At 46.4% G+C, this 15,083-nt stretch overlaps 1 protein-coding gene across 1 annotated transcript in view; it reads right to left on the reverse strand.

Annotated features, from left to right (window-relative positions):
• Fa2h (fatty acid 2-hydroxylase) overlaps nt 1–8,581 on the reverse strand; it is a 52,507-nt gene extending 43,926 nt beyond the window's left edge. The window contains exon 1 of the mRNA XM_057753771.1: nt 8,261–8,581. Coding sequence (XP_057609754.1) covers nt 8,261–8,530 — 270 coding nt within the window. The 5' untranslated portion in view covers nt 8,531–8,581. The remainder of the gene's footprint in view (nt 1–8,260) is intronic.
• Between the last annotated feature and the right edge of the window lie 6,502 nt (nt 8,582–15,083).

The raw sequence follows: 15,083 nt of genomic DNA on the forward strand, positions 1-15,083 counted from the left end.
CTACAAGCTGAACCACATCCCAGCCCTATATTTTCATTATTACAAATGAATAGGGACCACTAGAAAACAATTAAGAGGGTTGTATTATTTGAATTCATAAGCTAAAACCAGATTTCTAAAGAAATCTCCCCCAAAACTCTGACTCATTTTGCAGTAGGAAACCTGGGCCTTATGCAACACTAAGCAATGCTGAGAAGTCTTACCAAGCAGAGAAGGATGTAGCCAATGGAATCCTATTTCCCCTTCCTGTGCAAGAAGAAATTATGACTAATTCACGTAAGTAATAATCAACCAGATATGTTATCGACTGTCCATCTCACTCTACAGAACCACATGTACTTGTAACAGTGGAAATTCTGGCTACCAGCTTTCCCATAACAGGGTGTTCGGGCCTCTTGTATACCCCATAGTTCAAATACATCAAAGCAAACCCCTAAAATTGGCTTACCTGATACTACTACTTATACACCACATAATATATTGTAAAAATGGAAAGTAAAAGTATTCCCATAATTATGTATTGGAGACATGCTTCTCATTATAAAACACCAAGTCTGGGCTTCATATTTTTCAGTCATAAGCTTTGCAAGTACATCACTGAGCACTGGGCTTGTTGTCCACACCCCCTCTTTATTACTGACAGGGTGTTCTTTCTGTTGTAGAGAGGAAGAGAGACGGAGAGCAATAGAGTTGTGTGTCCACCTTAGAGGGGCGGCAGCAAGAGAAGATTGAGCACCACTGCCTGGGGGCGGGAGAGATGGCTCCAGTGAAGAGCACTGGCTGCTCTTCTAGAGGATCTGGGATCAATTCCTGCCATCCCCATGGCAGCTCACAACTGTCTGCAGTTCCAGTCCCAGGGGATATGACACCTTCTTCTAACCTCTATCAACTCCAGGAACACATACGGTGCACATATATACATTCAGACAAAACACTCATACATATAAGATACATACAAATAAATCTGAGAGGGGGGAAGAGACAGACAGACACAGAGAATGACACACAGACCACACACACATACACACACACGCACACACAGTGAGAGAGGGGGAGGGCATACATAAAGACTGCATGCTCTAGAGAAATTTGCATGAGAAGTCATCAGAAAAGATAACTCGCCCTAGAAATACAGGCAACCTGTGTCATGCCTATGTATATCATGCTGGTATTAAGAGCCCCTAGGGAACTAGTCACACCCCGAGAGCAAGGTGATATCCCAATTGCCTTCCCCTTAACTTGAACTTGTGACAATCTTCCTGCCTCTGCCTCCAAAGTGCTGGGATTACAGACACATACCACTACATCCAGACTCGATTGATTGATTGCTATTGTTTTTCTTCTGAGATATGGTCAATATATACAGCCAGAGCTGGCCTTGAACTCTCCATCCCCCCGTGTTAGTCTCCCAAGCACCAGGATTACAGATGTGTACCACACTGGCTTTATTCCTATTTCCTATGGTCAGATTCACTCTTATCCCTTGGAGGAAGTCTGAAAGGAAGTGACCAGCAGTGTCTGGGTGAGGAATATGCTCCCGTCACTCTGGCAGAAACAAGAGACTCCCTCCTTTCTACCAATGCCAACCCATTTAGCTAATAAAGGAACAGGAGGTAGTTTTCATACATTTTAATTTCTGAATTATTATCTTTTATGTTATACACACAACCCAGTTTTCCAAGCACCCCATTCATTGGCTTGTTCAAATTATCTCTTAGTTCCTATAGGCAAGAACAAGTGTGCCAATGTGTCCTAGTGAAACTCAGGTGAGGCAGACAAGTCCATGCCTCAGAGAGTTTGCAATTTCATAGACAAGACGAAAGACAAGATAAGGCAGGCAGTGAAGATCCCCTGAGAGAAATAAATCGGGCTAGGTAAAATGCTACAAGGACTTCAGAGAAGGAAAAGGGATGTTATAGAGAAAGAGATAAGAGAAAACAAGACAAAACCTTTGAGATGGTGCCATGGGGATCCAATGAGGATTGCCACGACATGACCAAGCTGTCATCTGAAGTGTCACAGCGATGTGGGTCACTGAGGTGACCTTCCCAGAAGAGTGCTGCAATGAGGAGCAGGATGGGACTCCGGCCAAGGTAGAGTCACAGCAGGGGAGAGCATCTAGAAAGGATACTAAAGGGGCTCCTGAGGACAAGCTTGTCACCTGTCTAGTCTCCTACTTTTCTTTTTTCAATTAGTCACCATTTTTCCCCCTTCAACTTGTCTGTGGATCCTTCAGGTCAGGGCAAGCTACAGAGACAGCTGTGGTTAGAGATGGGGAAACACTGAGTATCCCCAGGGGAGATACTGAGTGAAGGAAGCCACCCTCCAGAGTGCAGTGACTTTTAGGGGAGGCTCAGAGACAGAACAGAACAGCTGGTAGTGGCAGAGGTTAAGATCAGCGCTGCCTCTGGGAGGTGCTGCTGGCTGCGAGGAGACAAGAGCTCATTGCCAGTGTTGAAAGAGTCCTACATCTTCCTCTGGGTAGTAGCAATAGAAGGGTTTACCTGGGTAAAAAGGCACTTACAGGAATCCCTGAGGTGCCCTCCCTGCTGTAAAGCCCTGGAACATCTCCAGCACAGTCCAACTTGGAGGTCTGAGCTGAAACCTTGGGGAGCTGGGAACCTCCCTCCACATGTAATGGTGGAGCGGAGAAAAAAAGTCACTGTGGAGAGCTGGGAACCTACCTCCACATGTATTGTGGAGTGGAGAAAAAAAGTCACTGAAGTCCACTGGGTTGAACTCCTTGGTTGTTTTAAGCCTTTCCCTCTTTTCTGTCAGAGGAAAAGCAAGAGAATGCAGCAACAGAGACTGAGAGATAGTAACCAGGGATACGGGTGGCATGATAGGAAGAACAATGCTCTCTCTTCCCAGGGCCCATACTTGAAGCCTGTAAGTATGTTACTTTACTTGTCAAAAGGACTTTGCAGGTGTAAGTTAAGGATCGAATTGGGGGAGATTATCCGGGATTATCTGGGTGTAGCCAATATAAACCTAAAAGCATTATAAGTGGTGGATTGAACCAGAGGAGCCAGAGGTGGAGTTATGATGCCGGAAGCCGAGACTAAAGAGACGCCGGCTAGTGGTCACTCAAGGAATACAGGCTGCCCCCAGAAGCTGAAAAGGCAAGACAGGCGGCTCTAGCAACTCTAGAAAAAATGCTGCCCTTCCTGCTCATGTCCGACTTCTGACCTCCAGGGTAAGAGGATACGTCAGTGTGGATTTAAATCTCTGCCTGTGGCATTTTGTTACAGTAGCAATGGAAATGAATTCAGGCAGAAAACCAAAAGGATCAGGTATCCAAGTGGGGTAAAAGAGTCGGTGAGGCAACGGTAGAGGTCAACCTCAGGACCACTGCCAGGCCAGGGAGGAGCAGGGGATAACCACCCGCCAGCTTCAGGGAAGGGAAGCTCACAAGACCCTGGCAAAGGCAGCTTCAGTAGCAAGGTAGGTTTTGGAGAGGATGGGGTATCTGTTACCTGTCTAAATAAACAAAAACTACATGTGAAGCAACAATGTGTGTCGTATGGGGTCAGAGAGGATACACCAAACAGCAAGGGGAGAAAGGACGACAGAAGCCATCTGGGCATCATTTTGGGGTATTTTCTGGCAGTATTTCCAAAGGTGATAAGTCTCACGTGTTTCTGGATTCCCAAGAGTCCTATTTCTGCTCTTCTTCAATTCTCGGTTTCAAAGCCAGTCTGGAGTGATACCAGGGAACACTCTTGGGATTTGGACATGGAATCAGTGGCCAGGTCTCCAGATGTGCTACTAGCTGACCCTGGTTTCATCCTTCATGTAAGACTTACTGGTGTTACAGCAGGCCAGAGCAGTTGGAAAAGGATGGCAACCTTTAACAGGCCAGGGAGGCCCTTGTGTGAAGCCCTTGACAATGAATTCAATTAGCCGACTTCTCATCCCCACTCCACAATGCATGTGGAGGGAGGTTCCCAGCTCCCTGAGATTTCAGCTCAGACCTCCAAGTAGGGTTGTGCTGGAGATGTTCCAGGGCTTTAGAGAAGGGAAGGGACCCCGAGGCTTCCTGTATTTAGATTCCCTTCCCATTTAATCACTCAAGCCCTGAAGCTCTCATTGTGTATGACAAAGCCTAGCAGAACCATAGATGGCAGAAGCTGTGGGCTTCTCAGTCACTCAGAGATACATTCTATGTGACTCTCAAGTCCTCCAGACATAATACTACCTCTTTGCTACAGTCTGGAGAGTTGAGATTTACTTTGCTTGAGGGTATTCTCAGGTAGCTCATATCTCACTGGTCTCTGAATAAGAACCATCTAGGTCTGTGATACCATGTGGGGAAAACACAGGTCTCTTTCTGACTGTTACTGTCTTCTTGGTGGCAGATTCGTGGTTGTCAGAGGACCTGGTTTGGGCTGTGATGAAAGCTAGAACTCTCTCCAGAAACACATAGACTCATACATTTTCCCATACACAATTCCATTAAGGCCCAGATGACCCACAGAACACTAGGTTTAAGAAGTCTTATATCACTCTTTCCTATATATGGGTCCAAGTGGTACCCATGACGGTCTTAGGAGATACAAGAGACAACTTGTAGCTCAGTTGATGGACTGTTTGCCTAGCATGCCCAGGGCCCTAGGTTGGTTCCCGGCATCACGTAAACTGAGCATGATAGAACATGCCTTTAATTCTGGAACATGGGTAGTGGAGGCAGGAAGATCAAAAACTCAAGGTCATCCTCTGCTACATAGTGAATTTGAGGCCAGTCTGGGCTACATCATACCTGTCTTCCCTCCCACAAAATTTATATTATCACTTAGGGTCAGTAAATGCTAAAATAAAAAGTGAGTCTATGTAGATATGAATATCAAATATTATAACTCAAGTGGTGTGTCAGTTTGTAAAGCACTGTGACCGAGACTCACGGAGGACCAAAGTAGGGAACATCTGTGGGATCGGCAGGAGGGTTAGACACAAAATCCCTTCCTTGCCTCTTTCTCTCTTTGATTATTTACGTTTTTATTTTATTGTTTGCATGTGCAGAGTCCACAGGGGTGGGTCAGAGGTCAGCTGGTCCACTGCACAGATCCCAGGGATCACACTTGTAGCAAGCACCCTCACCCACTGGGCCATCTCGGCAGCCCTGCTTCATTTTTTGCTGGAAGTGGTGATCACAACTCAAAAACTGGGCTTTGTGTCTGCAGGTGGGAGAGCACAGCTGTCAGTGTTTAGGTTAAGGAGCTTGATCCAACTGGCCTCTGGCAGCCTAGGACAGTCAGGGGCCAGCTTCCTCCATCAGCCGTGGCTTTCACTTGTTCAAGGTGAGCAGCTCATCTCCCCTACCCCACAGTATGTTAGCTCAAACAAGTCTGACTTGTTCCGTGTGTGTGCCTTTGTGTGAGTGTGAATGTGTGTGTGTGAGTGTGTGAGGGAGTGTGTACATAGGGGGTGTGGCAAAGTGGGGAAGAGGGGAGATAAGTGAGGGGGTCCCACAGAAGATATAGAGTGCCCCCACTTAAGGACTAGGCTAGAGAAGGGTCCCTAGGGGCGGGGACAACAGTTCACAGGATTTTCTTTTTGCTCCTCACACAACAGGAGAGGGCTCTTACGTCCAGAGGAGTCAGCACCCTGAATCCAGCAGGAGAGAAGGTAATGTGGGGGCTTATCTAGTCATCTCTTTTAATGGACACCCCACTCCTGCCTGATTTCTTCTTTGACTGCTTTTCTCCTTCAGTTTAAAGAGAACTTCGCCTGCTATAGTAAGGCATGCCTGTAACCCCTTCACTGCTATAGTAAGACATGCCTGTAACCCCTTCACTGCTATAGTAAGGCATGCCTGTAATCCCTTCACTTGTAAGGCCCAGGTAGAGGGGTCGAGTTTGAGGCTGGCCTGATTTAAACAGCAAGATATCTCACAAAACAAAATGAAACAAAACAAACAAACAAACAAAACCCATCGAAGAAAACGTTAGCTAAAATAAGGAGAACCTTGAACTCGGTTCTGCTTTTGCGCTCTGCCAACAGTGACGGGAGACTGGAACGTGAGTAACTGCGGCTGCTGTGGGTTTGAAGGTGGACTGGTAGATTCTCTCTACATCCTCAGGTTGGGGCCCGGAAACCTGGATATTTGCAACATGACTGCACCAGGGCTCTTAGGGTAACAGGGAAGAGAAGGAGTAGGAGGCAAAGGTGAACTGGGTTTTGCCTCTGAGCTCTCCCTAGGGGTCAGGCAGGGCAAGACAAAGCAAAATCAAACCCTAATGCTGGATGGTTGGCAAAGCAGGTAGGTGAGGCCATCCAGGGTGGGAGTGCATTCAGGATGCTGTCGAGTAGAAAGGCCACATCCTCTGGCTGTAGAACACGGTTACAAAACAATGCAGGCCTGTCAGCTGTCACAGGCCTTGGAGGTCTCCAGCGTTCTGGTCCTAACCTCTTGTCAATTTCTGTACTCAATTTTTGGCTAAGTTTTCTGTTCCTTCAGCAAGACCTGATACTAAACATCAGCTTCCCATAGCATGCTGGGCTCCCATTGTGGAATGCCAAGTCTGGGCACTTTATAAAATCTCTCAAATCTTTCAGTTATGAAATCTCTGTTCCCTTTCTACTCAAGGTGATGGAGCTCTACAGCTGCCTTCCCTCTGGTCTCGTCACACCCCCTGGAGCGCCCTCCATTCCTTCTTGTCGCTGGAGCCAGGACACTCTTCTAAAGATGCAAATCTTTCATGCCACTCCCCTGCTTAAATCCTCTGGCTTTTCCATGACACAAGTCAAGCCCCGGACCATAACCTTTGAGGGTCATGTGATCAAGCCCCAGTGACTTTTGGCTTCCACCTCTTCCCTTTGCCTGATAACCCTTAGTCACCTTGGTCCTATTGCTGTCTCTTGGCTGTATCATGCTCTTTTTTTCTCATCCATGCTGCCCCCACCCCCGTCTGTAATGTTTTTTCCACCACTTTGTTTAGCCAAGCTCCATCTTTCAATTAGCTCTTGGTAAAAATGTCACTTTCTCAAGGTAGTTCATATTGAACCTGTTCTCTGAAATCTGCAGCCAGACTCAACATGTAAATATTATACATATGAATGAGATGCATTTAAATAATTATCATGTGGGTAATAGGGTCCCTCCTTTCCCCATCAGCATGCTCATTCTATGAATGGGAACTATGTTTTCTTTAATGTCTGTTGGTGCCTAGCCAGTGTTGTCAACCCACTTAAGAACCAAGTGACTGAATAAGATAAGGCTTAGATAAGACAGCAAGAGAGATCTCCTAGAACAGTGCATGACCTGGACTTTCATCCAAAGAGCTAAACGCTCTTGGAAGCAAGAGTAAGCCACAAGGAACAAGCGCTGCTTCCCATCTAATCACGATGGCCTCACTTGTCACCAGTCCTGTGCCAGGCTTGGGAACAAGGCATCAGCTTGGCTCCAACCTGAATCTACCAAGACTTCTGTAGATAGGGACTGTGTTCTCAGCCCTTGGATCCTCGGGATGGAGACGACTTTGATTCTGGATTTGATTTTTGTACCACCTAGTTGTTTGATCTCAGACATTTTATAGAACCTCATGGAACCTCTGTGTTCACATCCTAAAATGAGGTGTGTTGAAGGTAAAACCCCAAGCAGCCTGGACCACGCAACAGTACACAACTTAGCATCGGGTTGGAAGGATCGAGCTCTTTTCTTTAGCAAGCTGGCTTAGGCACATTCAGTCTTTCACATTCACAACACTGCTTAGGATAGAAATAAAACCAGGGACTGGAGGACATCATCTATAGAACTCTGTCCAGTTCCCCCACCCACGGGAGCCCTGGGAGCTAGCTGAGCAGAACTTTATTTTGCTGTGCCTCCTTGAATCAAGAGAGCGGTGTGCTCAGAAGGTCAGGTGAGCCCAGGAACCTATTATTGAAACTAGAAAGAAGACCAGAAAGGCTGATAAAGAAGAAAGAGAAGAGAGAAAAGGGGTGGCGGTGGCTGGGGCCAGAATCAGGAATTCAAGTTGTCAAGGGGCAGAGGCTGCAGAAGGGACATGTTGAAAGGAGGATTCAGCCAGGTCAGGGACTAGCGCTGGGAAGAGGAAGGAAGGGCAGGCTCCTGGCGGCAGGAAAGGGGGTAGTGACCTGTTAACAATCTGGAAAGAAATTGGGGAAGCGGAGGGTGGGGAGGGCTGCCGCTGTCACCTTGCGTTCTCCAAGAGGGCAGGCAGGTGATCTGGACTCTCTGGAGTGGCGGGCTGGGGGAGGGGTGGGAAGCAGGGAGTGGGGTGTCCCCCGGGCCGGCTGGTACCTGAGGGTCCACTCGCAGTTCACCCACGTAGTACTGCTCCAGCCAGCGGCGGGCGTTGTCCGAGTGTCTGTGAGGTGGCCCATCCAGGTCGGCAGTGATGTCCTGGCCAGCCCGCGCCCGCAGCAGCTGCTCGCCCCCCGGATGGTGCCGCACGAAGCCGGTGAGGTCGTAGAGGCTGGCCCCGCGGCGGACCCAGCAGGCACCGGCCGCCAGGCGCCGCTGGACCTCGGCGGGCGAGAAGGAGGCGGCGGGGGGCGGAGCGGGGGCCATGGCGGGAGAGCGGAGCTCGGAGCTCGGAGCCCGGCCGTCTGCTCCGCGGCCGCCCAGCGCGCCTCTAACATCTCGGGAACCCGGGCCGCCGCAACGGGCCGGCCGCCACCGCACCTGCTCATTTGCATGCCGGTCTCTCATTGGCCACTCGGTGGGACGCGACTCGTGCTCGGAGCCGCCTCCTCATTGGCCCGCAGGGACCCGAGTCCCGAGCGCTGGGCGCAGAGCGCGGGCGCCAGGTGGCCCTGGGCAGGTAGAGGGCGTGCCCGCCAGGTGTGTCCGGCTGCAGGTGGATGGCAGCGGATCGAAGTGGACAGACCGAACGACATCCTCCGTGACCTCGTATCTTCTACTTCAGCTTCACGGGAGAAACTAACTGTACTGAATTCTGCAGTTTGCAGAGGCGACAAAGACAAAAAGCAACAGGACTAGTCTAGTGCCTGGGGCGAAAAATTTAAAGTCATCCCAAATTCAGGCACAGTATATAATAGTGTAATATTTAAAAGAATTATATCGTTGTACCATATGAATGCGCATCTAAACGATGAATATTATTGGTTTTTTTTTTTTTTTTTTTTTTGATTTTCGAGACAGGGTTTCTCTGTAGTTTTTGGTTCCTGTCCTGGAACTAGCTCTTTTAGACCAGGCTGGCCTCGAACTCACAGAGATCCGCCTGCCTCTGCCTCCCCAGTGCTGGGATTAAAGGCGTGCACCACCACCACCCGGCCATGAATATTTATTGTTAAAGCATTCTAAGTTTATATTATACACATTTTAACTACAATTTAAAATAAAAATTAACACACTTTACTGGGTGGTCTGGATGAGTAAACAGATGACTTTTAAGTGTGTGTTCACTTACAGGCACCATGTGCGTAAAATGCCTGTGGAGGCCAGAAGAAGATGTTGATCCCCTTTACAGACTGTTGTGAGCAGCCATGTCTGTGCTGGCAACCGGGAACTCTGGTCTTCTGCAAGAGCAGCCAGTGCTCTTAACCATTGAGGCAGCTCGCCCGTTGTTTTTGTAAATCATGTTTTATTGGAGTAACAGTCATAATTAGTAGAACAGGATTGGGAAGATACACAGCTAGACTGTGTTTTTATTTAAATGTTTTCTGTTTTGTTCATTATGGACATTTTTCATTAGTTCTGAGTTGTCAAAGACTATTGTATTTATCTTAGGAATTACTCTTTATTAACTTATAAATTTATTATCTATCCATCTATCAGCATCTCTCTGTCACCTCTTAGTCTTGTAATAAAGATATAGCTGATTCAATGCCCTCCCCAGCCTCCTTATTTTCCTCTTTGGGAAGGGCAGGGGTTTGAAGACATCCCGAGGTAGAGGTAGACCGCTGGCTTTCCTGCTAATTGATGGGCTTGCGCCTACGTCATCTCTTTTGTGAGTTTATTCTGAGTGATAATTTTATTCTTGATTTCTGGATAAGACATCATCTGGTGAATGGAAAATAAAACTGTAATATTTTCAAGAAGAAAAATATTTATCCTGGGGCTAGAAGATAGTAACTAAGATCCTTCACTGTCTTTCCAGCACCAATGTCAGGCAGCTCACAACTACCTATAACCAATTCCAGCTCCAAGGGATCCTATGTCCTCTATGGCCTCCATGGGAACACACACATTTTGGTTGTTGTTGTTGTTGTTTATCTTGATTTTCAGACAGGGTCTCACTGTATAGCTTCAGAAAATGTTTCTCCAGGTTGCCTCTGTTGTTGCCCAGACAGGGCTAGCACTAGCACTGTGTGGTAAGCCTGTGTCAGAAACCTCAGGGCCACCATCACAATAGATGCATTTAAGGTCAGGCTATCTGGTCTCAATCCCCACCCCCCACCCCAGGGTAGGTAAAAGTTCTACTGTGCCCATAGGCCTGCTAAGGAACAGCTAGCCAGCAGGCCTGGGCAATGAGACATAAATGGTCACCCTCACCCCATTCTCACACCTATGTTTCAAACACTTGGCATGGCAGAAGCAGCCAAGCCCAGGTTCCTCAGGTGTGTCTGCTGTTACTGTTACTGTTTCTCACTACTGCCTTCAATGCTAGCTGTCTGAGCCGAACAAACAAGTAACAGTTCAGAATTGTAACACCCACATTTTTGCCCTGGTAATTCCATGTCTAGAAATCTGACCTTGCAGATATACTGTATCAAGATGCATAAATAATAGCAGTAATTACAACATATTTATAGAGACAGCCCAAATATACATCATGAGGGAGAAATGATAGCAAAATACCATATAGCCATTAGAAAGAATTGGGCAGGGTGAAATAATCTCCAGGACATTGTAGTGGGAACGAAGAATAATGTGTGTGGCATGCTAACAGTTCGTTTATTGTGTTTGTTTATTTTGAGACAAGGTCTCATCGTGTAATTCTGGCTGGCAGGGAACTCATTATGTTTACCAAGCTGGCCTCAAACTCACAGAGAACAACCAGCCTCTGCCTCCCAAGTGCTGGGATCAAAGGTGTGCGCCACCACACCTGGCCTTGTTATTTTTAATTATGTAGTTTTGTTTGCATGCAAACAAAAGAATATATGTAAAATTTAAAACAAATGGTGTATTAACTAAGACAGAAATTTGAACCCGCTTTTATACTCCAAACCATCTATATTCTGCCTCCTGGTTAGCAATGGGCAGTTAACAATGGGTGGTTAGCAATGGGTGGTTAGCAATGGGCGGTTAGCAATGGGGGGTTAGCAATGAGCGGTTAGCAATGGGCGGTTAGCAATGGGTGGTTAGCAATGGGCGGTTAGCAATGGGCGGTTAGCAATGGGTGGTTAGCAATGGCAGCCCCTGATCTTGAGTTCTGTTTTGTTTCTGTTTCCTTCCTGTCTTGGGGGTTGAACTCAAGTACATGCTGAGTAAGCATTCTACCAATAAGCTACACTCCCAGCTATCTTTACCTTTTATTTTTATTTTTTAGATTTATTTTACTTGTGTGTGTGTGTGTGCACGTGCGTGCACATGTGCAAGCATTCATGTAAGTATATGCATAGGCATGAGGGTGCCCACAAAGGCCGGAAAAGGACATTGCATCCCTGGGAATGAGTTACAGGTGGTTGTGAGCCACCTAGTAGGGTGCTGGGAGTCAAATTCAGATTCTCTGGAAGAACAGCAAACACTCTTAACTGCTCGGCCGTCTCTCTAGGCCCATATAGTCTATTTTTAATTAAAATAATCTTTGTCTCTCACCTCGTTGTAGAAATGCTGAGATTGTAAAATAAGACTGTGTTACCTTGCCTGGTTTTGCACACATCCTAGAGATTCAAACTTGCATGACAAGCATCCTCCCTTCTGCACCATCTCCCCAGCCTCTTTAGCTTTTATTCTAATGATCTGTGTGTGCCTACAGAACATATTCTTGAGTTCAGTTGGTTTTGTATTTGAATACATAATACTTAGCGGGCAGCATTGTTTGGGGTGGTTTAGGAGGCATGGACTTCCTGGCGAAAGTTTGTCACTGGGGAGGGGTCATGTGTGTCTCTGGAAATGTGATCTCTCGGCTCCCTGCTCCTGCAACCATGTCTGCTGCTTGCTGCCAAACCTCCCTACTGTGGTGAACTTTTCTCCCACTGGAATTGTAGGACAAAATAAAACTTTTTCTTCCATATGTATATTTGGTTTTTCAAAACCAGGTTTCTCTGTTTAACAGCTCTGGCTGTCCTGGAACTCACTCTGTAGACCAGGCTGGCCTCCAACTCACAGAGATCTGCCTGCCTCTGCCTCCCAAGTGCTGGGGTTAAAGGTGTGCACCACCACCGCCCAGTCCTTAAGTTGCTTTTGGTCATGGCATTCTATCACAGCAACAGAAAGTACTAACATAGAGGTCAACATTTTTCTAACCCCCAAATCAGATTAAAACATTAAATAAATAAATAAATAAATAAATAAATAAATAAATAAACAAATAAAACTACTGACAGTATCACTTACCAACATCACTGGAGAGAATTTCCAATGTGTTTGTGTATTTGTGTATAAATGAAAGAGCGTTGGGTACACAGGCACCATTGCAAACATGTTGAGGTCAGAGGGCAACCTCAGGTATCCTTGCTGTCTACTTGCTTTGAGGCAAGTCTCTTCATGGGTAGTTGACTCACAAGCTTCCAGAGTCTTCTATCTTTACCCTCAATGTTGCTATGGGTATTCTGGGATTACAAAAGACATGCTGGGATTATAGGTGCATGCTGAGATTACAGATACATGCTGGGATTGCAGATGCAAACTGGGATTACAAAATGCATGCTGGATTGCAGATGCATGCTGGGATTACAGATGAATGCTACTGCATCTGGCTTTACATGGGTCCTGGAGATCTGAACTCAGTGCTTTCTACACTGGTAATCTCCCCAACACAAATTCTTAACAAAACTTTCATAATACAACAATACAATACAACAATATAACAATATGTCATGAATAAATAGGGTCCATTTCAGGTAATGACGTTTAGTTTAACACTGGGAGCTCAATAACATTCACCACATAAACAAACAAAACTCAACGCCTTGTGGCCACTGGATGAATGCAGAAAAGGCATTTGACACAATCTAGTCAAACATTCTGACATCCTTCATCTTCTCACGCCAGGAGAAACAGAAAGCACATCTTCAACCTGATAAAGATAATTTACAGATCCCACAACAAAGGTCAAACTCGATGGCAAAAAGACAATAACTTCCCATCAGGAATTGTGTGAAAATCTCATATCACGTTTATTTATCATGATACCAAACAAAAAAACCCAACAACAACAAAAGATTATCCTCTTTGAGACAAAGTCTCACTACATAGCCCTGGCTGTCCTGGAACTCACTATATTGAGTGGGCTGGCTTCGAACTCACAAAAATCCATCTGTCTCTGCCTCCTCAGTGCTAGAATCAAAGGCATGAGTCACCACACCTGCCTTTTGTTTTGGGGAGAGGAACGGGATCTCAAGTGTCTCAGGCTGGCCTCCAATTCTCAATGCCCAAGGATGACCTTGAACTCCTGATCTTTCTGTTTTCACTCTCCTGCTGTGGTTAAGGTGTGGGATGTTCTGCCTGCCCCTGCAGTAAACTTTAAACCAGTTCCAGGACAGGCTCCAAAAGCTACAGAGAAACCCTGTCTCGAAAAAAAGGAGGAGGAGGATGGAGGAGGAGGAGGAGAAGAAGAGGAATTTATTTAGGCTCAGAGGAAAGAAGCTGACTTGTCTTCACTGGGAGATGACACCGTGGTCTAGGCAGAAAAGCCAGGAACAATTGGCACACACACACAAACTAGAATAAGTGAAGTTAGCAAGGAAATAGATTCAAGGTCAATTTACAGAAATCAACTACAGCCCCATGTACTAGAAACGAGTGATCAGAAGTTGAAATTTTGAAAAAAGCAGTTGATATAGTATTTAAAATGTGAAATAAAGGGACTAGGTAGATGGCTTTATATGCAAGCTGCTTGGTATACAAGCATAAGGGACCAGTTAAGGTTCTGCCATACACACATACATTTATGCCAGGCAGGCTTGGTGGCTGCCTGTAATCCCAGAGCTCAGGAGGCAGGGATAGAAGTCCCGAAGCCAGCTGACTAGCTAGACTAGCTGAATTGATGATGAGAGACCCTGCCTCAATGTACAAGGTGGAGAGTGACCAGAAGAAGATGTCAGATACCAACCTCTGGCTTCCATACATATGTGCATCCACATGCATTCATATATGAGCATCCACATGTGAACATCCACATATGCACAGGCACCAACCACCACTCACCATGCAAAAGAGAGAGAAAAAGTGTGTGTGAAATAGGGATATATCTGACAAAAGTCACTCAGTGATTATGCATTAATAGCGATAAAACATTGCTGAGAAATGTAGAAAGAATTCTAGGTATTGACACATACTCTGCTTAAGGCCACCCATCCTTGACTACATAATGAGTTTGAGGTTAGCCTGGGCTACATGAGAGAGACCCTGCTTTAAAAATAATGAATTAGAATACATAATAGTGTTAATATGTCTGTTCTTTCTAATTTGATTTATAGATTTAATGTGCGTTATGTTCTGAGAACTCCATAACTCTCATCATACACACGCATTCACGCACACACCCACCTCAGGTCACTCTTAGCTCCTGCAGGTCCTCACTCAGTTCTCTCTCCTGCCTCTCCTTTGGAAATGCTGTGGGTAAATGCTGAATGGAGCATTGAGTTCTGGCACAAACCCTAGGCTGTGAACTTGCCGAGGGAGTATATTGGCCCCCAGCCTGGCTTCTCCTACCTGCTTGTGCACTCATGTCTTGCCACTTTGAGCCTAAGTAGACAGAAAATCTACCCCACGTGCAAGGAATGCCCCTGTGGTTTGCTAGCTGTAACCCAAGAATGGCTCTCCGCAGATAGCCCCTGGGGAAAAGCAAAATGGCCATCAGTGGAAGAGACTGTCAGGGAGTGATCACACATGCCTGTAATCCTTGTACTTGGGAGGCAGAGAAGGAGGATTTGCGTATACCAGGCCAGCCTGGCTTACAGAATGAGTTCCAGACCAGCCAGGGCTACAGAGT

This window comes from Chionomys nivalis, chromosome 21 (assembly GCF_950005125.1).
Source record: "Chionomys nivalis chromosome 21, mChiNiv1.1, whole genome shotgun sequence".
NCBI classification, from domain to species: Eukaryota; Metazoa; Chordata; class Mammalia; order Rodentia; family Cricetidae; genus Chionomys; species Chionomys nivalis.